At 41.6% G+C, this 26916-nt stretch overlaps 1 protein-coding gene across 1 annotated transcript in view; it reads left to right on the top strand.

Annotated features, from left to right (window-relative positions):
- LOC124595729 (probable chitinase 10) overlaps positions 1 to 21804 on the top strand; it is a 372682-nt gene extending 350878 nt beyond the window's left edge. Inside the window, exons 13-16 of the mRNA XM_047134600.1 lie at positions 3278 to 3425; positions 6760 to 7068; positions 13698 to 13899; positions 19251 to 21804. Of these exons, the coding sequence (XP_046990556.1) occupies positions 3278 to 3425; positions 6760 to 7068; positions 13698 to 13899; positions 19251 to 19471 (880 nt within the window). The 3' untranslated portion in view covers positions 19472 to 21804. The remainder of the gene's footprint in view (positions 1 to 3277; positions 3426 to 6759; positions 7069 to 13697; positions 13900 to 19250) is intronic.
- The last annotated feature ends 5112 nt before the right edge of the window (positions 21805 to 26916 follow it).

Here is a 26916-nt window from a genome sequence, read left to right as displayed (position 1 = left end):
AAATTTTTCTATATTCTGATGAAGATACCCTTAGTCTGTATCGAAGGCAGGTCAGCACAGTAATTCATTAATTTTTCTAAGGGGACGTTTCAAATGAGGGAATATCACAACAATGCCAACCAGCCACAGACTGCACGCAGCACAGCCAGTGATTTTCATACAGAGCGCTACGTGGCGTTACCAATATAAAAACCTAAACATCCTACTTACAGCACCAGATTTCACCACAGATCTGCCTAACGCTATCTTGGACGTGTCACACAATGGAAAGATCGTCATAGCCCTCTTAATTGGCAGCTGCTCTAGAACCTGAAGGTAGGCAAACGCAACCGAAACGTGTCGAAGCGGTTGCCTATCCTTCAAGCGTTAGAGCACCCGCCAGACTGAGTTAATGTTGATATTTCTCACAGGTACATTTTTAACTTGCTCTACAAAAGTGAGTGTGTGGCACTGAGGATGTTGCCGGACTGGGAATAGGGGGGAAGGGGTGTGGTGTCTTAGAGGGATCCTTTGACATTTTATTCAGGCACACGCTAATGTTGAACTCAGCTCTTGTCGCACCACAGAAGGGCAAGAAGGGCCGAAAAAACGTAATAATCCTTTGATGCTTCCGTTCACGTTCAGAATCCGTTAAACGGTTTTGAACTATCCCTAGTCGTGCTAAACCGTACATAAAAGCAAAAACTGCGGTCGCGCTGCAATCCAAAGTAGTGAGATCGCTTTCAGTCGGGATGTCTTCGCAGAATGATTCAAACGACCGAGGGAGTAAGCAGTGTCAAGGGTTACCAAAAACGTCTTCTTGCTCCTCATCGCACTGCGAACTGTCATTCTGGACTACGAAGTCTCGTGGAAATTTAACGCAAGGGAAAGGGGTGGCATCATTCGCGCTCTTCATGGCATCCACTGAGGCCGTTTCGTGCCGTTTCTGAGCGATGGTGTGTCTGAAATGTTTCCCTCAGCCAACAATAAGAAACTGGGTGTCGTAGTTCTGACTTCCATGGCAGATACGTCAAAGGAAGGGGTGAAGTGCGAGTAAGGGGACTGTGACGTCCTTTCTATTGTGCGACACGTCCACAGTGAGGTTGGGCAGAATTGTGAAGAAATTTGGTGCTAATGTGACATCATCAAACTTCATCACACCTCATATGAACTTGTAAGCTATGGCATTTTTTAAAATTTTTTTCGTGTGTCGTCGATACCTTGCTGTCTGAAATTTCAGACTTATGCGTCGCAATTCGGAAATTACGGGGTTTTGTGGAAGTGAGTCTATTTGCACAGTATAGAATATTGATATTGCGCAGCATTGATTACTGAAATTGCAGAAGATAGGGGACAGAGAAAGATGTGCTTAATATCGGAAGTAATTTACGAACTGTATGATCTGGTACAGGACACTGATGGTGGAGGGCAATTTGATGCGAAAGTCTGGATGACAGTTCATCTCGCCCAACGTTTAGTGGAAAAGTAACTACACTGGTGTGCACAGTTAAAGCAACAAAGGGAAATTTTGCAAGGTTGTGTTCATTTTGCTACAAAACAGTGTAAACAGGTAACAGTAATGTATAAACAACGTAAAGAATACAGAATGCAAACAATTACAATATGCGAACGGTAGACACAAATGTTCTTCGTTTTTTCCAACTTAATGGATTTCCAAATACATTCCGACAATCGTCATCCTGCTCAGCATGGGGTGTTACGATCTCTGGCAGAAATACAGGCCTGGCAACGACAGGGCATGCTGTGAGTGCTGGCATCAGTCTCATGTTGAGGCAATGACGCCCATTCTTCCTGCAGAGCTGCTCACAAGTCTTCTAGAGTGGCTGGTGGACGCTGACGTGATGCATCCTGTCTCCCTAGTGCTTCGCAGACGTCCTCTATGGGATTCAAATCGAGAGAGCGAGCAGGTCACGCCATACGTGCAGTATCTTCCGTTTCCAAGAAAACATCAGCCATCAGTGCTCTATGAGGTCGAACATTATCGTCCATCAATACGTAGTGTGGGCCCACACCACCTCGCAACAACCGCGCATGAGGTCCCAAGATCGCGTCTCGATACTTGACAGCAGTTAAACCTTTCCAATTCACCCGCAGAATTTCATGAAGAGGTGTTCCCTGGGCACGCCATTAAGGATCGATCTCTTTCCACAATGTTTGGATTCCAAAATCGTGTTCCGCGTTCGCTCCAGATGCGAATGCGTCGAGAATCACTCTCCAGACAAAATCAGGATTCGTCTGCGAAATGAACATTGGTCCACTGTTCGACCGTGCAGGTGGCACGTTGACAACTCCACTCTAGACGTTCCCTTCTGTGAAGATGCATCGGAGGTACACATGCAGAAGGTTTCAGACAATATAGGCTACTTTTCCGTAGCCTTATGTACATCATTTGTCTCGATTCAACAGGCCCAGTGGATGCTGCGAGGTCAGATACCAGTTGCCGTGCAGTACTAAGACAGTACCACCGTGCCCTTAAAGCCAAATAACGGTCCTCTCTTTCTGATATCACACGTGGTCGGCCCTGCCCTAGTTTTCGGGATACGCTTCTGGTCTCTATAAATTGTCCTGGCATTCAAGAAACAACAGAACGATTCACATTGAGCCATCGGACCACATCAGTTTGCGACCGTCCTGCATCCACTCTTCTTACGGCCCTCCACGGTAGAGTCTGGTAGGCGTCTTCTCTATGCCAGACTGCTCCGTCTGTGTCTGTGTGCACAACGATTGTAAATGTGGGATTATCCGGCAGACACTACCACGCTTGATAGGTGCCCTGACGTCATCGTTGACGTAGTTGCCCGTTAACCGGAATGCCACCTTCCGTGCAGAACACGATTGTACGGACATCTGTTGACATTTTGTACGATTATACCACGAATTAGACACAAGATGGAGAAATGGCGGTTTGTTGCTTTAATTTTGGATATCAGTGTATATGGGATGGAGCTGACTTCTGTGCAAAATTAGCGTTAGTGACGATGGATTGAAGGGAGGGTCTTTTATGTTTTAATTAATGCTACGGGATTTAGCCTGCCTCCTCAGTTGGTTTGTAGTTTTGGTGGTTGATACATATTGTGGACTTTCTTAATAATTTTTTTTTTTTTGGGGGGGGGGGGGTTTGATGGAATTTTCAATTTAGTTTTGGTCTAGTGTAAGTCCTGGATGAACAACGTATTTCATTTTCCTTGGAAATAGTTCCTCAACACGATGAATGTTCATGTACGTAGTTACAAGTCCCGGTGAAATGTGTTAATGTGAGCGACCATTTCCCTTCCAGGTACGATGTGCCCGAGATCTCCAAGTACCTGGACTTTATCAACGTGATGACGTACGACTTCCACGGGCAGTGGGAACGCCAGGTGGGCCACAACAGTCCGCTGTATCCGCTGGAGAGCGCCACCAGCTACCAGAAGAAGCTCACCGTCGTGAGTACCTCCTGCTGGTCAACTTCTCTGAAGTCTACCAACAGCGCGACACCAATTTCTTAGCCTCTACACTGACAAGCTGATAATCTTTTAGCCTTGTACACATTTTTCTCATCCAAACAAATGATGATTACCTTTGAAGTATTATAAATTCATAACGTTAGTTGATTGTGAGATGCAGAGGATCAAACAAAATGTTCATTCGTGTTAGAGTAACATCAAAACGTTCTTCTGTCAAATATATTGATCAGATTCAGAACAATTTTCACTCACAGTGATAATTTTTTTAAAAATCACTAAGATCTTTGCTGTACAGGGATGGAAACTAATACTATATATTTCATGGCACTCTTCTGACAAAGTATAGTCGTACGTATTCAGTACTGATTTGTTCGGTGTTACGAAGTATCTTCATCTACTTTTTAATATTATTATAAACGTATTTAATGAATATCCCCTAAATTCCTTTGTTTTATTTTTTAATACTATATCAATTTGAAGTTGTGTTAAGTGTAGCAGGGTGGGTCAACACTGCACGTGGAGTTTTTTTCTCTCTTTAATAAAAGTAATCGCTATTAAATCCTTAGATTGATGTAGAGATGGCTCACCCAATGAATGTACATTTACAGTTCTAAAATCACTGTAAATAGGTGAACTGCCACAGGATTCACAATTTCAGTCTCATAAGTCCTTTAATATAAATGACATCAGCGAAAATACTCACGCTTCAAGCTGCTCGTGGACTTATACTATGAATAATTTACAAAACAATGCATACTGTGTGGGTAATATGAAAATACAACTACCAGTTTTTCGTAGAACAACAAGCCATGGCTCGTTTTTGCTTGAGAAAGACTATAAAAATTCGTATGCACTACCCACTGACTGTTTAGTTATTTCCATTGTGCGTTTCGAACGTTGCCCACAGATATTAAGGCACTAGACTCGCATTCTGAAATATCAGGGTTAAGATCCTCGTCCAGCGATCCAGATTTAGTTTACCACGGTTTCCCAGAATCACTTCAGCAGAATTCCGAGATGGGTTCTTCAGAAAGGCGGGACCCTTTTCTGACCCACGTCTCCATGTGTGTCCAGTCAGAGCTAGCTAGCTCTTCAGCATAAAGACATTCAACTCTAAGTTGCATTTCTTCCTAACTTCCACTGTGTGTAACACGTAACATTCATTACAGTATCGCACCGCACGTGTACATTAAAATGCTAACATCATTTGACTGAATTTGTGTTGATGTTTTAGTGGTACTTCCGGATGCAGGAAGAAAATTAGAGCTTTAAAAGATTGTGACGCCGTCGACAACTATTTAATTAGAGACGGTACAGGATGGAGAAAGAAGACGGCGGCCTCATTTCTAATCAATCATCTGATAATCACCTTAAGAGATTGCGAGAAATCAAATAAAACCTAAATCTGGATGACTGGAAAATGACTTTAAACTTTTTCCTCAGCAGTGCGTAGCCTTCCTTCGTACAAAGCGGACAGGACTGAAATCAGTTTCAGGATGGTGAGTAATTGCAAAATGATCTATGATTATGCGTCCTTCGTTTTTCTAGTTGTAACACGAAGTACGTGGCAGTGTCGTCACAATGATCTTACTCATTTGCTGTTTCGTCGTTTTTGTAGCAGTTCCCAGTAATAATCCTGACTGCCAAGAACTGCTCCTAACTTTTTTCGCAGAATGGTGGACATTTCCCGGTGATAACAACACATAATGATGTGTCTGAGGGCTACGTCGGGACAAAGCCTCTCCGTCATTCCTAGGTCCCCGGTTTAAATACACAATACACAATACAATAGTGATGTGCAATGTACGTTGACCTTTCGGACTTGATCACAATGAAGTAACCGACATTTCTGACGTAACAACTGTATTTTTTTCCGTCTACATACAGCAACAGAATGAAATCCTGATCCACGTAATAGTAAAAGGTTTATATACGTCTCATTTACAGTTTTAAAATATTATCCTTGACCGTTGCGGGGTGCTCAGGTTTTATTAAAAATAAGGTCAGCAAATTGTAAAAAGTACATAACATATCTTTATAGAGATACTTGTAGACCTGTACATTCAGTTATATTTACATTTTCTAATTTGATGGAAGGATTTTCCTGCAGATACTAATGCACAAGATATTGAAAGAAATTCGGGTTTGGGCCTTCATCTTCTTCATTTGTCAGGCATAACATTTCTGCCACTTTTCTCTTGTCTAGTACATTTCTACACCTATCTTTAAACCATCCTCTGCTCCTCCTCCTTCTCTCCAGTAGTTTCAGCACCTTATCTTCGGCGTGTCTGGATGCAATTGTGCACTTGGCTCATAATTAGTCTACACCATTTTCTTCCAGGGCACTAAACCTGTTTCAAATTTCAATAGCATCTCTGCCCTTAGCGTGGTCCTGTCTAAGTACATCTGGGTTTATTTTTCGGTATGCTACTCTTTTCCTCCAGTCATAGCATTCTATCCTTTCACAGATAGTTGTAAACACAAGATAGTGGTCTGATGCTATTTCTCTCTTCTAGATTTGATGTACTCAGTAACACTTTTGTGTCTAGCATCCAGTAATATGTGGTGAATATGATTCTGAGTGTTTTGATCAGATGACTTCCAGATTGGCTTATAAATGCTTTTCTTATGAAACGCATAATTCTTGAGTTTTTTGGCTGGTGTCATTCCGTTGTTGCTGGAAGAGTATAGTCTGTGGGGGGTAAAAAAAGCACTCCGTCTTCAGCCCCCAAGTGGCCCATCGGCACCATCCGACCGCCGTGTCATCCTCAGATGAGGATGCGGATAGGAGGGGCGTGTGGTCAGCACAACGCACTCCCGGTCGTTATGATGGTTTTCTTTGACCGGAGCCGCTACTATTCGGTCGAGTAGCTCCTCAGTTGGCATCACGAGGCTGAGTGCACCCCGAAAAATGGCAACAGCGCATGGCTGTCCGGAGGGTCACCCATTCAAGTGCCGGCCACGCCCGACAGCGCTTAACTTCAGTGAGCTGACGGCAACTGGTGTATCCACTGCGGCAAGACCGTTGCCAGGGAGTGGGGGTGGGGGGTGGGGATATAGGGTTCCAAAAAAGCATCTTCCTACTTTGGCATTGTCCTCACCAAGGAGCACTTTTTCATCGTAGATCAACGAGTGATTCTAAATTATCCTGTGTGCTAAAAAGGGCGAAAATCTACAGTGTCTATGATTTGTATTAGTTCCTCTAGCCTCCATTTGGGCAGATCACTTTGATTTGTTATAAATTTGGTGTTCCTCTTTGATACGCGAGTGAGACCCATGTTGTGTAACAGGTGTTGTTGGTGTGGCTTTGCAGGACTTCAGCGCGCGAGAGTGGGTGAAGCAGGGCGCGCCCAAGGAGAAGCTGCTGATCGGCATGCCGACGTACGGCCGCAGCTTCACGCTGGTCGACACCTCCAAGTTCGACATCGGCGCGCCGGCGTCGGGCGGCGGCGCGGCCGGCCGCTACACGGCCGAGGCGGGCTTCATGGCCTACTACGAGGTGTGCGACTTCCTGCACCACGACAACACCACGCTCGTCTGGGACAACGAGCAGCAGGTGCCGTTCGCCTACCGCGGCGACCAGTGGGTCGGCTTCGACGATGAGCGCAGTCTCAAGACCAAGGTGAGGGCCGGCGCTCAATCTTCTGGCTTAAGTGTCACCATCTGTTTACTGTTGGCGACAACTCCAATCACTGGAGGACAATCATGAATAATCGATAAAGCATACCACACAGTTAACACCCCGTATCGACGAGCCCAAATATTAACCTGTGTATTGGGTGTCCCAAAAATATGGGGTAAATTCAAATCAATATTTTGTACAAAATCTGATCAAAAGTATCCGGACACGCCTATGTAATATGGATTTGACCAGTAGATATCAAGCGAGACGAACGCACCAGTAGAAAAGAAGGTGGGGAGTACTGTGTTCTTGTGTCGTCAGTAGCGACGTAGTAACACTAGAAACGATCGGCCGCGAGAGCTCAGTCACTTCAATCGTGGACTAATCGGGTAAACTAAGACCACGCCAGACCTCGTGCACTGACAGACAGGGACCATCGAGCATTACGGAGGGTGGCAGTAAAAATTGCATGAAATCAGAGGAAGGAATCACTCGTGAGTTCCAAGTGCCAAAAGCACTACAGCTAGCACAATGACTGTGCATAGGGAGTTAAGAAGAATGGGAGACAGTGATCGAGCAGCTCCTTATAAGCCACACGTTTCTGTAGTCAGTCCTACGTGACGCTTGTTGTGGTGCAGAAAGCGACGCAACTGGACACTGGATGATTGAAAACGTGTGATTTATAGTGACCAATCATATTATATCCTCTGGCAGTCCGATGGAAAGGTTTGGGATTGGGTTTGGTGAAAATCTGGACATTGTTACCTGCCTTTATGTGTAGTTCCCACAGTGAAGAGTGAGGGAGGTGATGTTAGGATGTGCGAGTGTTATGGTTCCCTTATCGTGCTTAAGAAAGCTCTAAATTCGAAAGGATATTAACATATTTTACACTATTCTGTACTGGTAAATAAATGTCGTGTGGCTAGGGCCTCCCGTCGGGTAGACCGTTCGCCTGGTGCAGGTCTTTCGATTTGACGCCACTTCAGCGACCTGCGCGTCGATGGGGATGAAATGATGATGATTAGGACAACACAACACCCAGTCCCTGAGCGGAGAAAATCTCCAACCCAGCCGGGAATCGAACCCGGGCCCTTAGGATTGACAGTCTGTCACGCTGACCACTCAGCTACCGGGACGGACTCTGTACTGGTTATTGCAGAGGAACAGTTCGGAGACAATGATTGTTTGTATCAATATGACAATGCTCACTGTCAAAAAGCATCATATGTGAGGCAATGGGTTGTGGAGAATAATATTCCTGAAACAGACTGGCCTGCCTAATCTTAATCCAGTGGCTCACCTTTGCAATGAGTTCTAACGCCGCCTTCACTTCAGATTTAGCATCCAACCTCCCGGTTTCGTTTCTTCAGGAAGAATGGATTTCCGTTCCACCACAGACAGACACTTCATTGAAAGTATTTCAAGCACAGTTCAAGCCGCCATAACGGTGAGGTGTGGAAACATCCCGTATTAATATCCGGTAATAGGTGTACAGATACATTTGGTCAACTAGCGTATGAGAAAGCAATGGTTTGATGATGTTCATATTGGTATCTAGGAACCCAACGGCATGCTTATCAGAGCCCTTTCAGAATATGAACGGTTAGCGAGAATAAATTCTTTCGTCGCAAGTCATTTTCGTGGGACAGTCGCCTGGAAATGTGGACTGAGGCAGGTGTTGCTCATAAATTTATTAAAATGGATAGCAAAAATCACAATGGCCGTGTGCCCGTCTACAAGCATGTTTGTGCTGTTCTTAGCGGTAAAAAATAACTGATACAATCATCCAGTAACGTGCTGAACAACAGAATAATGAACAGGAAAACGTCATACCTTGGTACATGTGGTGGCTCTGAGCACTAACTTCTGAGGTTATCAGTCCCCGTACATGTGGTGGGTTGACAGCTAATTAAAAACAGGGAAAGAGTCAACCACTGTGAGGTGATGGTGTTGTTTAACAGTTCTGTGGATGGATGTTAAAGTGCTTAAATATCCAGGATCTCAGTTTAACAATACGTATTAAAAGAGAAATGGATACACAACAAAATGTTTGGTAATCAATATTTCTGGCGGCACTAGATGAGCAATAAGAAATGTGTACGAGTTCTGGAAACTCTCTACGTGTCATAACCATTTCCTGCAACAACGTCATTCATGGCACTACTCTTAAGAGCAAAACGCAATTGTCTACGATGTCCACAACCACTGGTTGCAGTCGACGGCTGCTTATCGAAAGAAAGAAGAAAGTCATAAGACATCGTTGACTGGGACAACTCATAACTTTCCAGGCGGGCAGTCGAATGAGCACAATGTAGGGAGACAGGCATGTGCATGTGAGTGTGTGCGTGTGTGTTTGTGTGTATGTTTCTCCTACAGCTTGAGAAAGGAAATCCATTCCGAAAGCTAGCAAAGTAAAGCCCTGTACCTTTTGTGTCTGTCGACGACAAAGCGGTTCTGACTTTAAGTGAATTGTCTCCTTTATTTCCTAAACAGTTCGTTAATCGGGCAGGAATTTCTTCTTCGGTATATCATCATCCCTTTCCACTCTCTATATGGGTGTTGTGTCTTAAGTGTGTCTGCCAAGTATAGGTGATCGTAACGTGTGTGTGTGTTTGTGTGTGTGGTGTAGAGTGGTATCATCTTTTGCGTTGTACGATGTCGGGGGAAGGGAAAGAGTGGTGCCGGCAACCAGCCTACTCCTCTCGAATAGCAACAATGTTGACAACCGGTCTTAACCGCCCCAACCAACGCACGGATCAATGTTAACAAGTGTCACATACCCTCACTTCATGAGACACAGCGAACAGGTATGGGATTTTAACTAGGGCATTAGCACAGTGTATGATATTAAGGAACCTTACATCACTTTCTCTCTTCGGATTTTTGGCTAACTGCTGGTGTCAACTTTTCTTCCACCTCCATGTTCATAACCAGTTGTCTCCGAGTCTGAGAGCATTGCAAGGAGGCTACGGAGGCGGTTGTTTGTCAAAGAACTTGCAGACGCGCACTTGATGCATGGTGCAGTAACATGCAGACTGTCCCACGAGAAATGATCAGTATTCAGGGATATGACGGGAGCCATCATTCAAAGCCAAACATTCAAGTAAACATGGTCTTTAAAATGCATACTTTAAGAGCTATGGGCACTTCTTCGTCTTCGATACTGTGAAACAAATCTCTTCTACTGCACACTCTTTGTTCCCATATGTTGGTAGAAGATATCATGGACCAAAACAAAAAAGAATCTCCTGTAGACATGGATTATAAGTGCATACCTCAAGAGCTATGAGCAGCTGTTCATCTTTGCTATTGTAAAACACATATACTGTGCAAGTGCTCATAGCTCTTAAGGCATGCTTTTTGGAATCCATATTTACTTGACTTTTTGACTTCGAATGACCGCTTCTGTCATATCCCTGAATATTGATCATTGCTCCTGGGACGTCCATTATAGCGCCCGAAAAGCCCAACGAAAAGTTTCACCAGATGCATCATAATAACTGGAAGGAGGTATCGCCACAGAAAGAAACGTACTAGAAACGGCCTCGATTAGTTCACAGAATGATGACCAGGCTTATCGGTAAGTAATAGTCCTTGCAGTAGCATTTAAGGAGATTAAGCTGGATTGTGTGAGAGAGGATTCATCAGTAAACAACATGTCCGTGAAAAGCACAAATCGAAGAACGCCTTGTGGTGAATCCTGATGGAGCAGCAACTATATTTCCGTCACAAACGTCTGTGCAGCGAGTGAGGCAAAATGATTTTGAATCCAAATTTCAGTTCTCTCTTTGGATTATGTTCTAAATGAGACTGAAGGTCATTACTTTCAGGAGTTGCTATAAGCTTCAGTTGTTGCTCTGTATGAGTTGTTATTTCAGTAAAAATCTACAAATTCATCTGAAACCATCAGTTTCGTTTCTCAAAGTACTGAGTTCAATATATACTGCTAGCGCTTTAACTTTGGGCCAAAACGCTTAGGATACCCGTCCATCTCTACTATGGTTACGTTCTTTCTACAATAATGGGCTCTAGAAGTCAATGATAGGTCAACATGTATTACAGTCTACTAACTACTAAAACAAGGGAGAGACGTTCTTTACAAATGTAAAAAAGGACACAGTGAATAATTGTTTTTAACAAAAGACGGAAAGGCCCTGATTACGACCAGGTCGCCGCGCGGGATTAGCCGAGCGGTCTTAGGCGCTGCAGTCATGGACTGTGCGGCTGGTCCTGGCTTAGGTTCGACTCCTCCCTCGGGAATGGGTGTGTGTGTTTGTCCTTAGGATAATTTAGCTTAAGTAGTGTGTAAGCTTATGGACTGATGACCTTAGCAGTTAAGTTCCATAAGATTTCACACGCATTTGAACATTTTTGAACAATCAGGTCTTTTCCTGTATTTAGTAAATAAAATGTACCGTGCGTCTATTCTATCCCGGAAACGAACCTGCATTTCTGCAATTATCTGGTACGGGTACTTCAGAAGAGCAGATGACGTCTAAGTACACTGCATTTATCGTCAGTTAAGATCATAAAACTATGAGATGAGAACGTGATAAGAGCTTACCTAACATTAACTTCCAAACAAGGTACTGCTCTGCTTAGTAATCCCTTTTTAAAAAAAAAAAAATTAGAAATATTATGGCTGCCCGTAGACTATTCCGTCTTGTGAATTTATGCTGCTTTCAGTGATAGGAGATGTTGGCATGGTCGCTCGTGTCACATAAAAATCAAGGCGTAAATACAGTCTGCCTTCCATACTTCGAGTTCCTTCGCTGTTATGCTTCCGCAGTACCTTAATTTACACACGGCTCCTGTGTGCACACAGCAGTACAGCACGATCACTCCCGCGAGACTCTTTCCCGCAAACCGAAAAAGCTGTTATCTCACTTCAGGCATTGTCGACTAGGTCAACAATGTCTTACATGAAATAGGCAGGAGTTATGGTCCCCCATCCCTATCTCTCGAAAGCACAACATTAAAAACTAAAATTAACGTCAGTATTCTTTCATACAGTATTCGCAGAGCTGAAAGGTATATAAGTAACAGTACTGATCAGGAATAGAACAAATACCTTCTGGAATTTTCTCACGGAACCACATAAACACACATCGAATGAGAGTGGCAAAACTGCTACCATGTAAGTAGTGTTGTGTAATAGTGATGGTATGACCTCGACACGTAAAACCGGTATCAGTGACACAGAAAAAAGGTTTTGTCCCCATATGTATACAATTTCGGGTATAACCATCTCCGTAGACATGATGGAGAAGATAAAATCAAACTGTTACGTGATGATCATTACAGTTCTTCCCACTACGTGAGTTAAAATTATGAGTATAATGCACTTTTGTTAATCACGCGTTGGAGGAATATCTTGAGTAAAATCATTTAAGCGAATACACTCATAAATATTTGATTGTTGATTTTTTTCAGATATAAATTTTTTGCTTTATGTACAAGCTATTATCAGCACGCAAAATGTCGTCTGAAACGCCTTGTGCACATTTGCTGAGAACTGCTGTATTACGTTTCGACGTATTCACTTACTGATCGAAGGACAAACACCGTAACCAGAAGGATATCAATGTGACAGGCAACCAGTGACATAAATCATGAAATATGTATTTAACTAACTAGCTGTATTTTTGATAGAAAATCTTTTGGAGAATGAAGGAGTTCTAAAAAGGTATAAAAATGAATTTTCTTTGCCAACTATAGTAATATGCCCGAACACGTTTCCGCTTAAAGAGAAAAACAGTGTTTTCTATAAAGCGTAGCTAGAAATGGCCTAAAAAACCATTACTGGCTGCAGCACTGACTGTGAGATTTGGGAGTAGAGAGTTATGTACAAGATGAGTAGGTACTGGTTACGAACCTTGCTTAGGTACACCAGAATCACTGCTCACTTCATATTTGCTTTTTCTACACAGTTTAAGACTGCGGATAGCTTTTGGTTAGAGGGAATGTTAAGAATTAATTTACTGACGCTCACTATTTACAATTATATGTACAACAAATTATTTTTCAGCCGTTTCAACAAAATGAATCTTATATTCTGTGCAAGTTACTTAGCCTATTCGAGGCTGGTTACTTTACCAGCTAATCTGTCGTTTATTTCAGGTGACAATGTACCGAATGTGGTACGACTTTTAACATTTAGTGAAATGTCCAGCTTGCTGTCTGAACTGTTATGGAGAAGTTTTTTTTGTTATCATCCTGATTACTTGTAAGTCATCAGTCAGCTACAATGTCTTGAGCTATTTTCTAAGCATTATTCTGCAGTTTAATTAGCATTTTATTACTACATTTGTAATATTGAGGAAGTTGGCAGTTTTAAACTGGACTTGACTGGGTAGGTGAATGTGAAATGAGTTGCTGCAGTGTGTACGATGAAAGTGGCGTTCGCCTGAAACGGTCGTTTCAGTCCTGACAGCATATCCCGTTGTGTAGGCTAGACTGAAAAGCGATAACGTGGGCGTGATTTTGTGAAGCCAACGGGTATGATACCCGATATATTATGCTAACAGAATAAGCTGTAACGTAGCCTAATGCTTACGTTCGCGCCATATTTAAATGGGCGGTGTCGGCGTTCGGTCGGTGACCGTGTGTGTTGTTTATGTGCTGGGCAGATGGGCTGGCTGAAGGAGCTGGGCTTCGGCGGCATCATGGTGTGGTCGGTGGACATGGACGACTTCCGCGGCCAGTGCGGCGCCGGCAAGTACCCGCTGCTGACGTCGATGCGCCAGGAGCTGCGCGACTACCGCGTCCAGCTCGAGTACGACGGACCCTACGAGAGCCGCGGGCCGCTGGGCGCCTACACCACCAAGGACCGTGAGTACTCTCCAGCGCTGGCCTCTCCGGCTCGAAATTCATTGTCTATAGTGCAAGGGTACTGCGGAGGGTTCTGTAGACTAGCAGTATGGAATATAAGAAAAAATTATCTTCTTGTTCTGCAAAATACCTGTCTTACAACAGGTGTCACCTGGACGCTCTCCACTTCCCACAGTTCTATGTCTCTTCCTTTATGGTCCTAACTTCGCCTATGTGTAATGTCATCCAATGTTTCAAGTCCTCTTCCTTCCTTCCTTGCACTCTTTCACTCGATGAATGCTTTTTGTAGTCAATATCTTCGTGTCTCTTCCTTTATGCACCTAACTTCGTCAATATTTAATGTCATCCAATGTTTCAAGTCCTCTACCTTCCTTCTTTGCAATCTTTCATTCGATGACCCTCTGCTGCACCCAATATCTTCGTGATAAATATCCCCCTCAAGACGTTTTCGTAACTCTTACGATATGCACTAGTTGAATTCCTTCTGTTAATCTTAGAACGACTTCATTTTTCATTTCGTTAGGTCCCTTCACTTCCAGAATTTTTCTCCACAAATTTCAACACTACACAGTTCAGAATGAGATTTTCACTCTGCAGCGGAGTGTGCGCTGATATGAAACTTCCTGGTAGATTAAAACTGTGTGCCGGACCGAGACTCGAACTCGGGACCTTTGCCTTTCGCGGGCAAGTGCTCTACCAACTGAGCTACCCAAGCACGACTCACGCCCCGTCCTCACAGCTTTTCTTCTGCCAGTACCTTGCCTCCTATCTTCCAAACTTTACAGTAGCTCTCCTGCGAACCTTTCTTTCAGGAGTACTAGTCCTGCAAGGTTCGCAGGAGAGCTTCTGTAAAGTTTGGAAGGTAGGAGGCAAGGTACTGGCAGAAGAAAAGCTGTGAGGACGGGGCGTGAGTCGTGCTTGGGTAGCTCAGTTGGTAGAGCACTTGCCCGCGGAAGGCAAAGATCCCGAGTTGAATCTCGGTCCGGCACACAGTTTTAATCTGCCAGGAAGTTTCACTACACAGTTTCTTTTGACTGTCCACGATTCACTGCCGAATAATACTGAAACAGGCTCACCTAGCTAGCCGCGCGGTCTAACGCTCTGCTTCCCGAACGGGAAGGCGTGCCGATTCCTGGCACGAATCCGCCCGGCGGATTAGTGTCGAGGTCCGGTGCGCCGGCCAGCCTGTGGGTGGTTTTTAAGGCGGTTTTCCATCTACCTCGGCGAATGCGGGCTGGTTCCCCTTATTCCACCTCAGTTACACTGTGTCGGCGACTGCGGCACGATCACCACTTCCACATACGCATACACCATAATTATTCTTCCACCCAAACATTAGGGGTTACACTCGTCTGGTATGAGATGTTCCAAGGGTGATGTCCACTGGGGGCCGAACCGCGCAATAACGCTTGCTTCCGTGTGGGGCGACGGTGGGGTGGGTGGACTGCTGTGGCCTGTTGTGGGGTTGTGAACCACTGAGGGCTATGGCGGGACGAAGCCTCTCCGTTATCTCTAGGTCCCTGGTTTAAGACATACATACATACTGAAATAGACAAAACACTTCTTGAACCTTTTTTAATTCATTCATAAGTTTTAATTTTCAACAAAGCTTCCTCATTTTCAAAATCACTGTAATTTACAGGTATTCTTCTTATTTATTCCACTGAGTTTTCATTTGCTGTAACGAAATTTCTAAATCACCTAAAATATTTTACTTGTTCAAACGGGTTTCCTGTCGACTGTATTTTGACAGAACCGTCATATGTTGCTGATTCTCATCGTTGGTCTTTCGTACATCTATTGTCACTCCAATCTCTTTTCATACTTTTTAACCGTTGTCTCAATCATATACTGTGGTTTTTCCTCTGACTCAAGCAACACTACTTGGCCATCTGTATACCTAATTGTGTACATAATTTATTATCCTATTATTACGCTCGATGCAAGTTCTCATGTTTGTCTGTCAGTTTCGAAGCATAAACAATGAAAAGCGTTGATCCGAAGAACACCGTAGCCTACCACGTCTTCCAACAACCATCTCATCTGTTTCACCGAACCTTACTACCACTTTCTATCTAGTGTACAGCGAGGAACTTCTGTATGCCCTCCCAATTACAACACAATCGTACATCTCTGAATACTGTTCTTATTGCGAATCGTGATAAAAAGTGTCAACATGTGATTCGTCGAACATCTTCTGCTATGCAACTTGTAGTGCTTAGGAAACTTTAGAAATAAATACATTGTAAATATCTCAAAGATTTTATGAAACTTCTTAATCAACTCGACGACCAATGGTGCGTCTTCTTATGCCTGTTCTCTTAGGCATTAAAGCACCGACCAGGTAGGCGGCAGCCCAAAAAAGGAAATGGAACCCTATATCTATGTCCTCTGTAATTCTTGGGTTAGAAACCATTAGTGTTCTCTTGGTCTTATTGCTCTTGAGCGCAATCCTGGTACTACTGTGTGAGGAGCTTACGTCACTCGCACAGCAATAGTCCAGCTCAGCACTTCCGTTGGTCTCACTTTGATACGGGCACGGCTGAATTCCTTCCTTACCCCTCCCCAGTCCGAGCTTGTTGACCCCTATAATGACTTAGTCATCGATGGGACGCGAAGGTACTCAGACACTCACGCAGGGTTGGTTGTCATTGATCAGGTCATGTATTTTACAGCCTTTTAAGTATATCAGGCGTGGCTATGGAATTCAGTGGAAAACAGACCATAGTGAGTGCAGTGGTTGTAACGGTAGAAAGCACCTCACACCAAAAGAATGAGCGATAGAAAGCCCTGGCTGCGATGGGATCTGCTTACAAGAGGTGGCAGACAAGTGGCAGACACCTTGCATGGTTCCAAACATTACAAACTATTGCTGGCGCATAACTGCGAGTGTGAACAAAACTGCAACATAAATTAAAGACACTTATGAGCGAAACCAATGTGATCACAGCCCACCGCGATACTGAATGCCATCTAATGGCGCTGTAGGCACATGACGCTGTAAGAAAAGTATATAGAGAAGAAGCAAATGATGAATCATTGTAGCGACCCATTGGTCACAAATGGAGAAATTGACTGACATAAGCGACTCTGACAAAAGCCTGGTCGTCATGGTCCGGCATCAGTTGACTGTTCACGTGCTACTGTCTTGATCATGTATCGAAAGTGGTCGAAGAGGGTAACAAGGTGCTGTATGTCCACACATCATCACAGAACGTGGAGGTCGGTGAGTACCAGTCTCGGTAAAACGTGATAGGGGGAGATCTGTGGCAGATATGATGACAGAGTGCAGTGCTGGTGCAGGTACAAATATTTCGGAGCACAACTTGATGATTCTAGCCAACAGTGGGGTATACAAAATTACTTGTCCTGATTGCGATAAGTTTTCTATTGGTCAGTCAGGCAGAAGTATAGCAATTATCCAGGCTGAACATGAACTCAGCTGGAGGTTGCAGAATTACGGCTACAGATTTGCTGAGTGAGGGCCGCATCTACGAGCTACAGTTCCATATCCTTCACTTAGCAAACAAAGGCCAAAAACACAACTTGTCACAAGCCCTGGATATCGACGGACGTCTGCTCCATAGTTCTGACTTAATATTAAAAAACCAAACACAACATAGCACCTCCCTCCTTCTAAACTTCACTTCGATCTCACACTTTTTCATTACTTCACACACTGTCTGTTCCTGTCTTTTCCTCCATTTTAGTTTGTCTATTTATTTTTATTTTATTGTGAATGCCCATATGCTCCACACATTCTGTTGTTACAGCTCTCAGTTCTATCTTTTACTCTGCTTCTGTATCACTTTCCATATGTAACAGCTTTTTATTTTATTCTTTATTAGACTAGTCAAATACTAATTTATTTTATTGGGATTGTTAATTTAGTGTCAATTATTTTATAAACACTGTTTTTTGCGTTTAATGTTAATGTTTCTCCTGGTCTGTTCCATAGATTTTTATTTTATTCTTTATTAGACTAGTCAAATAATAATTTATTTTATTGGGATTGTTAATTTAGTGTAAATTATTTTATGAACACAGTTTTTTGCATTTAATGTTAATATTTCTCCTGGTCGGCTCATTTATATTTGTTTATTGTTCGACTCTTACTTTTTTAACTGCATTGCCAATGCACTGTCAAAATGACCTTTACCGTGCATTTGTCTCATGAGTAACACTTTTGCCAATGTTGCTTGCAAATACTGTATCTTCTTCGGTGTCAATAGCGACTGATTGTGGCCTCGTAAGCTGAAAGCCGGTTAACAGACTAAATCAATCCTATAGAACTTACATGGCATTAGGCCTTTCATTTGTTGTTATGTTGTTCTACCAGGAAGCCACAGAAGAATCAGTTAACATGAAAAGTCTGAATACATCTGACATTGCCAGAAAAGGAGAAAGCGATTTAAGCAGATAATCAAATATAAAATTATAAAATTTTCAAAGACTTCCTATAAAGAATTTTTTTTTAAATTTTCACGAATTTTGACTTCAAGTACAGCTTACCTGGCAAATCTCTGTTTGTAGTCACTGACTGTAATGAAAATAATTCCATAGAATTTTCAATGCTAATGATGCTGTAAAGGCTCTTGGTCCCAAATGCTGTCACAGACGGGCGAGCTGAAGATGGTAGTTAAGCCACCGAAACTAATCATCCTTTCCTTAAAAAAAAAGTTAAGTGCTATTGATGCAATAGATAGAAAATTCTTGAGAATTTGAAAAAGATGTAGAAAGTTTTTAAAAATTTTTATGATTTTATATTTGATTATAATCTCAGACACACTCTCTGTTGCATGTGGAGGTTCTGCCAAGTCCTCTGCCATCCATGACGTAACTGCAGTATCATTAGCACACCTCACCGATATTATTTCTGCTACTTGTACTTTAATTTTCCCTTGCTATCCTTCACTGTTTGCTCAGGGAAAAGACTGAATAACACGGAAGATAGGCCACATGCCTGTCTCACTTCCTCCTCGAGTACTATCCCCCTTTCAAGTCCTGAAACTGTTGGAACTGCATTCTTGTTTGTGTACAAGTAATGAAAGTTTTGCTCTCCGTGCCCGCATCTCGTGGTCGTGCGGTAGCGTTCTCGCTTCCCACGCCCGGGTTCCCGGGTTCGATTCCCGGCGGGGTCAGGGATTTTCTCTGCCTCGTGATGGCTGGGTGTTGTGTGCTGTCCTTAGGTTAGTTAGGTTTAAGTAGTTCTAAGTTCTAGGGGACTTATGACCACAGCAGTTGAGTCCCATAGTGCTCAGAGCCATTTTTTTTTTGCTCTCCGTATACCATCCCTTCCACCAACGCAAGCACCAGCAGAGTGAGCTGATCTTGTCCCGCGATGTTTCCAGCGACGTCCGTGTCATGCGAGGAGGAGGATGGCCACATCTCCTATCACCCTGACAAGGCAGACTGCACGATGTACTACATGTGCGAGGGCGAGCGCAAGCACCACATGCCCTGCCCCAGCAACCTGGTCTTCAACCCCAACGAGAACGTGTGCGACTGGCCCGAGAACGTCGAGGGCTGCATGCACCACACCCAGGCGCCGCCCGCCGCGCGCAGGAGGTAGGCGTCGCCGTCGCCACAGCCGCCGACGCCAGGCGACGCCGGGGGCGGCGTCGGCCGCCGCAGCTGCAGCAGCCGGTGGGACGCGCCGCCCCGCACCCACGACTCACGACTCGCGACACGCCGACAGTTCCCGCTCACACGTGAAGCCGACTTCTGACCACGTGTCCATCCGCCCTATCAGGGTCCGCTACACTAGCTCACTCCGCAGCGTAATCGACAAATCCGACTGCACAAACACCATCAGCGCCGGCCAACAACTCTAAGCTACGAATAAATGTTTTGGCAATAAGTGGTACACCTGTGATCACCAGTTCCGTAATGATCGCCCGAAAATTGTGCACCTGGGAGGGTCGTTTCTTCATCTTGTGTACTGAACACCCTTGTTGTAGCCTACAAAGACGTCGTATCTTCCCGCATTCCCTACTCGAGTGTTACATGGATCTATGATAAAACTGTTTGAAAATTCGTAAAAAGAAACAGTTTTGCAGTATTTTGTGACGTAGCTTACCCAGAGTGAAGGTCTTTGCCTTGGTAATCCTCAAGTGGAAAATTTCAGTATAATGGTGCTGTCTGAGAACCTCTGTCCATCCCGCTTATACCGGCACAGTAGTCATGTCCGGAAATTTGGCGGTAACACAGTCGGACTGCTAAAGCGAAGCACACACAGCTGAAAACGGAAAGTTATATTTATTTACGGCGAATATTAATAACTCAATTTTTTGTCTACTCTTCAGTACAGCAGTCGGCATACGCGTAGCTGCGCGCAATAGATAGAATTTTGAAATTGTTGCAGCGATCCCAGTTTCAAATTTTTTTGATGATTTACGGTTCTTTTCCGCTAATGAAAGACTGCGGCGTGCCGCCTCCTCACCAAAAGTCCTAGCAACTTCCACCATTTGCTTCGAGGACTACCGAACATTTTATGTATAGCAGTACATCGCGTTATTCCTTTTAATACTAACCTCTCCACTTGCCAATCAGACTCAGAAAGTAACTCGCGCACCTAACAAAATTCTTTTTACTGTCTGTATAGAAAGACCGAAATTTCAACCTTTCTTGCCCTCAATTCTTATTTAAAATCTTCTCCCCTGAAGCTGTCGCCTGCGAGTATGCTCGAAGTGGAAACTAATAACAAAAACAAAAAATTGTGCTCTACTAATAACTTTATGCATTGCTGTCCATTTTCATCTTCTGTACAAATACTTCGTCTTCAACTGTATTCAAAAATAAAACTCTTTCTTTCGGGAATACAAGTTTCTACTTAATTGTTTTATTTATGCAGCACTATTGCTGTTTCACGATCACGATACGCTGACTTCTCCGGTACGTTAATTTCCCTTCATCGCGCCCTTGTATTCGGAACTAATTATCGGGAAATTCAGCGCAAATCAAAGACATCTATGAAGGTCTACCCTTATCTTGGAGAAACCCGTACAAAACGCTGTAAATATGTCGACATTCACTGACAGACAATAAATAGTTGCGAATAGCTGCAACTACATAATTTAAAACTTTTAAATTATTTCACGTTTAGTGTCAGTTTTTACATGCGAGGTTTATTTATAACTTGTAACATCTGTTACAGCTTAGCTTAAATGTTAAACTAGTTTTCTTTAATTGTTATACTTTCTAAGGGTAAATGTGTTAGGTCTGTAGAATGTTAGCTAAATTTCTGTCCATAATTATTATCTGCCATCTACTGCGTATGTAAGATAAAAATATATTTCCTGTATAAAATTAGTTTTTTTCCTAAGAGAACTTTTTACGCATAAACTACGTTCTATCTACCTTCGAATTAAACTGAAACGTATACCGTAACGTCACCTGCTAGCGGTGTAGTGTGTTCATACATCACAGTACGCATGTTAGTTATTACCCGAAACACATTACGACAGAATGTTTTTGCTGTTTAGGGCGAAATATAATAAAAAAATCTTCTCTTTTTTGATTTAATAAAGACAACAGATTAGGGTGACCTTCAAAGAAATGTGCAAGGTAACTACAGGTTTGAATGAAAAAATACTCACTGGTATAAAGTTTCACACCACGATATTTCAAGTGACACAACGGAAGGTGTAGTGAAATTGATGTGATTCCTTGGAAGAACAGTACAAAGCCTTAACGAGATGGCCGCATGTACAAACGTGCATAATTGTGGATTTTTGCAAATTGACTGCCTTTATCAGATTGAAGATCCAGTGTGAATGAACAAGTCTTAGAATTTCCGAAAAGCCGCTCACTGTGACTTTTTAGGAAATGCTTCTTGACTGTTACATAATTGAGATATACTTTTAAATACTCGTGTAAATATATAATAAAATGTATTTAAAATTACTTGTTTTGTCTTACGTTATACTACCCTTCTGTTACACATATCCATACTTGGTAAAGGTAACACCCCTTGAAGGCGAACTTCATTAACTCGAATTAATTTAAATGAGGAAGAAAACTTCCAGGGATTACGCAGTATAATATATCACTGTACCAATGTTTGATAATTATTTGTGTATATGTTCATTTTCAAATTCTGAGTTACCAACAACGTTTTTGCTCCCGATTTCTAGACATGGTGTTCATCAGATCTGTTCAGAAGAAACTACACAGAACACAGAAGAGTAAATATATAAATTTTATTAAAACTTTAATGGAGAAATTAATTATTATTGAACCTTCGTAAATAGGCAACAGCTAAACTCGTTCAAAATAAAGACCTTATAGTAGAAGAAAACAGACAAAATGGCTACAGAGATCATGTGTAGTTTAAGTCTCTAAGCGGAGGTCTTACTCATAAATTTATGCAAAGCCGTCAACAACCTGAAGGCTGATTTATACAACATTGTACTTTACAGGTCCCTGTTGAAGTTCCTGCAACCTGTTAATTTAGACGCTAGCTGTCACTCGGTTGTGCCCCCTAGCCCAAATAGCAAAAGCGACAACAACATATTACTGAACAGATACTGATATTTATGTGGGAACAGACAGATTTTGGTATCCAAAATACAGAGCTAATTGCTATTTTTCACTTACTCATAGCATCTCCAAAGGCAGACATCTCGGTAATTGTCAGGGGAAATCGCAGGATCCACCAGTCCGTGACTCTTTGGAGTTGTACAGAATATAGATATTTTCCAGTGTCATTCACCGTTTTGATTTGAATTTAATTGTTAATATACATTTTGTGGACACGCTTCCATCATTACGCTGTAAATCATGTTTCTGCATTCCCTTGCGTCTGTCGCTCGTACGGTACCATGCTGATGACAAACTGCCCTGAGAGAGAGACCACGTTAGACCTGCAGTATTCATAACTGTTACATGAAGGAAAGAAACTGGAAGAAATGTGATTTTACACGCGCTGATTTCTTGTTAAAGGTAGAGCGGATCACTTGTGGCACATAGTTACACGAAACAATATTCACTACATTTAGGCAACCGTTATGAGAATGTGTCCTCGAAACGGACTTTAACTTTAAACGCGTAAAAATAACATACCGTACTGTAAATCCATTTCTTTTGCTCCAGCACACAGTCACTGACTTCGCAGTCTGTATACATATGAAATATAAGATCAAATTTAGAATTTTAGTCTGACGCTTTCTTTACAGGTACAACGTGGTGTATTTCAACTTTCTTGTGCCAGACATATGTACGTAATCGGAAAATCATACTTCTTCTTACCGCAGTGGCCACCTTATACACCGTCTTTATACATACAATTCAATGTGTTCCAGTGTTTCACGACAGATCGAGAATTCACAGGTTCTGTTTCGCGTATGTTTAGCCACTATGACACGGGAATTTAGATGCCCTGTCTATTATCTTCATACATGTAACACGTGCAATCTGTCCTCACGCCACGGACTTTTCTTCTGATTATGAAAAACAAAGATAATGCTACAAACAGTTGCAGCCTAATAACTACTTTTTAAAAATAAGTACTTGATCTCTGCTCTTGAAGATACAAGGATTCCCTCTTAACAAGTCAATAACTTAACTTTCACTGCCAATCTTGTTTCCAAGTAACTGGGAGCTGTTTCTGCACAAACCAGGACTGTTGTTGAAAATACTTTTTGGTGCAGTAATATTTAGTTTCTTCAATCGTCACATTAGGTGCCAGCATGCCACTAGAACACTACACATCAGATGACTACAAATAAAACTTTTTACAGACAGCCACCGATCTTTGACGGTACTTTAAATATAGTGTACGTTTACAGCAGAATATTTCTGCAAATTAGCATTGAATTCATTGTATAAGTAATAAAAATATCCTGAAATTACTGTTATATTCCGCTCAGAACTATTTCAGCCTATGATAAGGTAGACTTGCCTGTACAAACTGCACATAGCCATATGTTAACAAATGTCAAAGTAGAATACACATCTGTACAATGTCTCCAAACCAAATTCTGTGGACCAGTTACCGGTACAATGAATCATTAGCAGGCAGAATACCTTTTTTGATGCAGTGGACCTAGACTTATCACATGAATATGGCACCTCAATTATTTACCTTGTTCTAGAGTCTGTGTCAGTAGATGTGGGAGAACAGGAGATGAACTCCTCCAGAGAAAGCATTAACTATTTAGTGATTAGTTGTATATTGTACCTTTTAATGTGTGCCATTAGATTTAAGAGACCTATATTAATTTGCAAGCAACTAGACAAATAAACATAAAAAAACTTCTGCCTAAATTTGTTTTGAATGTTTTACACTCTGGATAAACATAACCGATTCTTTACATATGAGGGGAAAAAGGAAACTGGAAGCTGTACGTGTATAGATATGATGGAGAGAAACAAAACTGTCTTAGGCACAAAAAAAATCCAGATTCGATGTATTAAAATAATGTATCTTGAAAAGACAGCACTTAACATCACAAAACAGTGTACACAAAAACTAATTCTACACCTAATTTGGCTTACTTGTTTTCGTAATGTGTCTTTGGGAAAATGCTTTGGTAAAAGGTGATGGAGTACATCAAGAAAATCAGCGGGATTTTAACACACATTAGTTACACAATCTGCTGGTGCGACTAATAAAAGACCAAGAAGAATCGATCCAAAAGTGAGGGCTTTCATTATAGATTGATGATGAAGTGATTACGTAAATTATCTGTTTTAGAAAGTTGCTTCTAACAGAAATGAATGAGTATTTAGTGAACAAACGAACATAAATGAGTCAGCGATGGCGTTAGAATTGCAAGATCACTTACAAAAGTTTCATTGTACTTTAAAATGCCTCAGATACTATATGAACACAGAAAATATGGTCAGCACCTGTGTTATGATTTTTATTAGTAATGTATAACTTAGACGTTTATTTGAGTTACTGAACGAGATGTGGCTGTCATATCTTGTATTTCTGAACCAAACAACATTGTTCTAAAGTATGTATAATATATTTGTGACATCTTTCCAAGTGAATATAATAACAGCATGAACTTCTTTTGCTGATCACTTTTTTTACTTTTGAATTTAATTTGGACTCATTATTAGGTTTAGATAAAATTATATCAAAAAGACAAAAAAATCGTTGTTTCACAAATTGGTCACAGTATGCTATGAAGTCACAATCACAAATGTTTCAGATCTTTGTGTATGTGGTTTAGCTGAATACATGTTTCTATTAAATTGTTTACTTTTCAAAACCGGTATCCATGCCTCTAAGGAAATCATATACAGCATAACATTGGTCATTAAACACAAATGTTAAATACCCAGAATTTCCGGGTACAGAGTGTAATGGGTATAAGTGAAGATATTTCTGTTGATGACTAAGAACAGTGTACTGAATAACATTACGTCAGTATTTATCTCATTTTCAGACTGATAATTGTAGATATGTAGTAAAGTAGTAAGTTTTTAGGTTGGTTAGTACCTCCAAGTACATGTGACACAACATGCCTTAATGTTTAATTTCCCCTGGGCATCAGTTCAGGTGTTGAAGTGTGACACATGGACACAAAACAGTTAGTCTATACTGAGACACATAGCCTACTTCATAGTGCAGTGACAACAATGCAGATAATAATAGACAGTATGTTATGTTAAATGTTTGTAGGAAAACTGCTGGACACACAAAAAAAACCGAAAACACTAACGTGCATAGGCATTAAGGTACCACATGTAAGAATATGTGCACATGTTCACACACACACACACACACACACACACACACATTTTTACTGAATATTTATTTTTCAACCCCATATCTGAATTACTAACTTTCAAGCTTGGTAACATAAATCATTACTTGAATATTGAATAAATTAAAAATTTATTTCTTTCCTAACATTATCAGTTGTCCTGCAGCTACCTTTATTCTAAATCTTGTACTTCCTTCTGTCAAACAACAGTGAATGCCTTACAATATGACAATAATTTTACCTTCCATATTAATTACTTCCCTTGTTTTTGAATCACTGTAAATTTATGGAAATGAATGAAATATTGTAGTGCCTTATTTTCCCTGCTTAACAACTTTTCTTTAATGCAATGTTCTTGACCTGATACTTAACTATTCCTCGTTCTCTACAACTGACTTCGTTTGTTAGTTTCTTTCTTTTTCTGTTCTGACACAACCTACACTTGTTTCTTTTAATGTTCGTTCAACTATAAGTGTCTCAAACAAGAAATGTTAGGAAGCTGTACAAATGTCTACTTTATTTTCATTCTGCGTTGTTCACAGTAAAAACATACATGGACTGGCAAGTAATGCTTCTGTACCTTATTCTCATATTATTCATACGTACTAACAGCTGACTTCCTAATTGCCAAATATATCTCTGGACGATATGTACCTTACCTTTTCTTCTTTTTCACTATTAGCTTCAAGATGAGTTTCATGACAACACAATAATAATTATAGTTTTGCTATAACAAGGAAAGACTGAAATATGCCATTGTCAAAACCCTGTTTAAGAAATGTAATAGGAGAGATGTAAATAACTACTGATCTGTTCCTCTGGTATCATCATTTCCCCAAAATTTTGAGAAGGGTTTGTATTCTACAATAGGATCTCACATGAGCAATAATAATATCCTCAGGAAATCACTGTTTGGATTGATGAAGAGTTCTTCTACTGACAGTGACTTTTCTGGAAAAAGTAGTGCTGGTTGGTATTTTCTACAACCTATCAAAGGCATTTGACTGTGTGAATCACAGTATTCCCCTATATAAATTGAAATTTTGTGGGACTGATGGTATAGCCAACCAAAGGATAGTGTCATATCTAACCAAAAGAATGATGGAAGTTGTGGTTATTAACTCAACCAATATAGTCTCAGGATGTTATTACAACTTGAGAGAAGCTCATATGGGCTTCTCTCCATGTATCATTTAACACATAACAAGCAGAGCTAGTTCCTTTTCCAGATGACTCTATTATTGTAATTAGTCCAAGAACACATATGGAAACATAAAAAATGATAAACAATGTTCTT

Source organism: Schistocerca americana, chromosome 2, assembly GCF_021461395.2.
Source record: "Schistocerca americana isolate TAMUIC-IGC-003095 chromosome 2, iqSchAmer2.1, whole genome shotgun sequence".
Taxonomy (NCBI): domain Eukaryota; kingdom Metazoa; phylum Arthropoda; class Insecta; order Orthoptera; family Acrididae; genus Schistocerca; species Schistocerca americana.
Note: the sequence above shows the minus strand (reverse complement) of the source record. Positions and strands in the feature narration are given on the sequence as shown.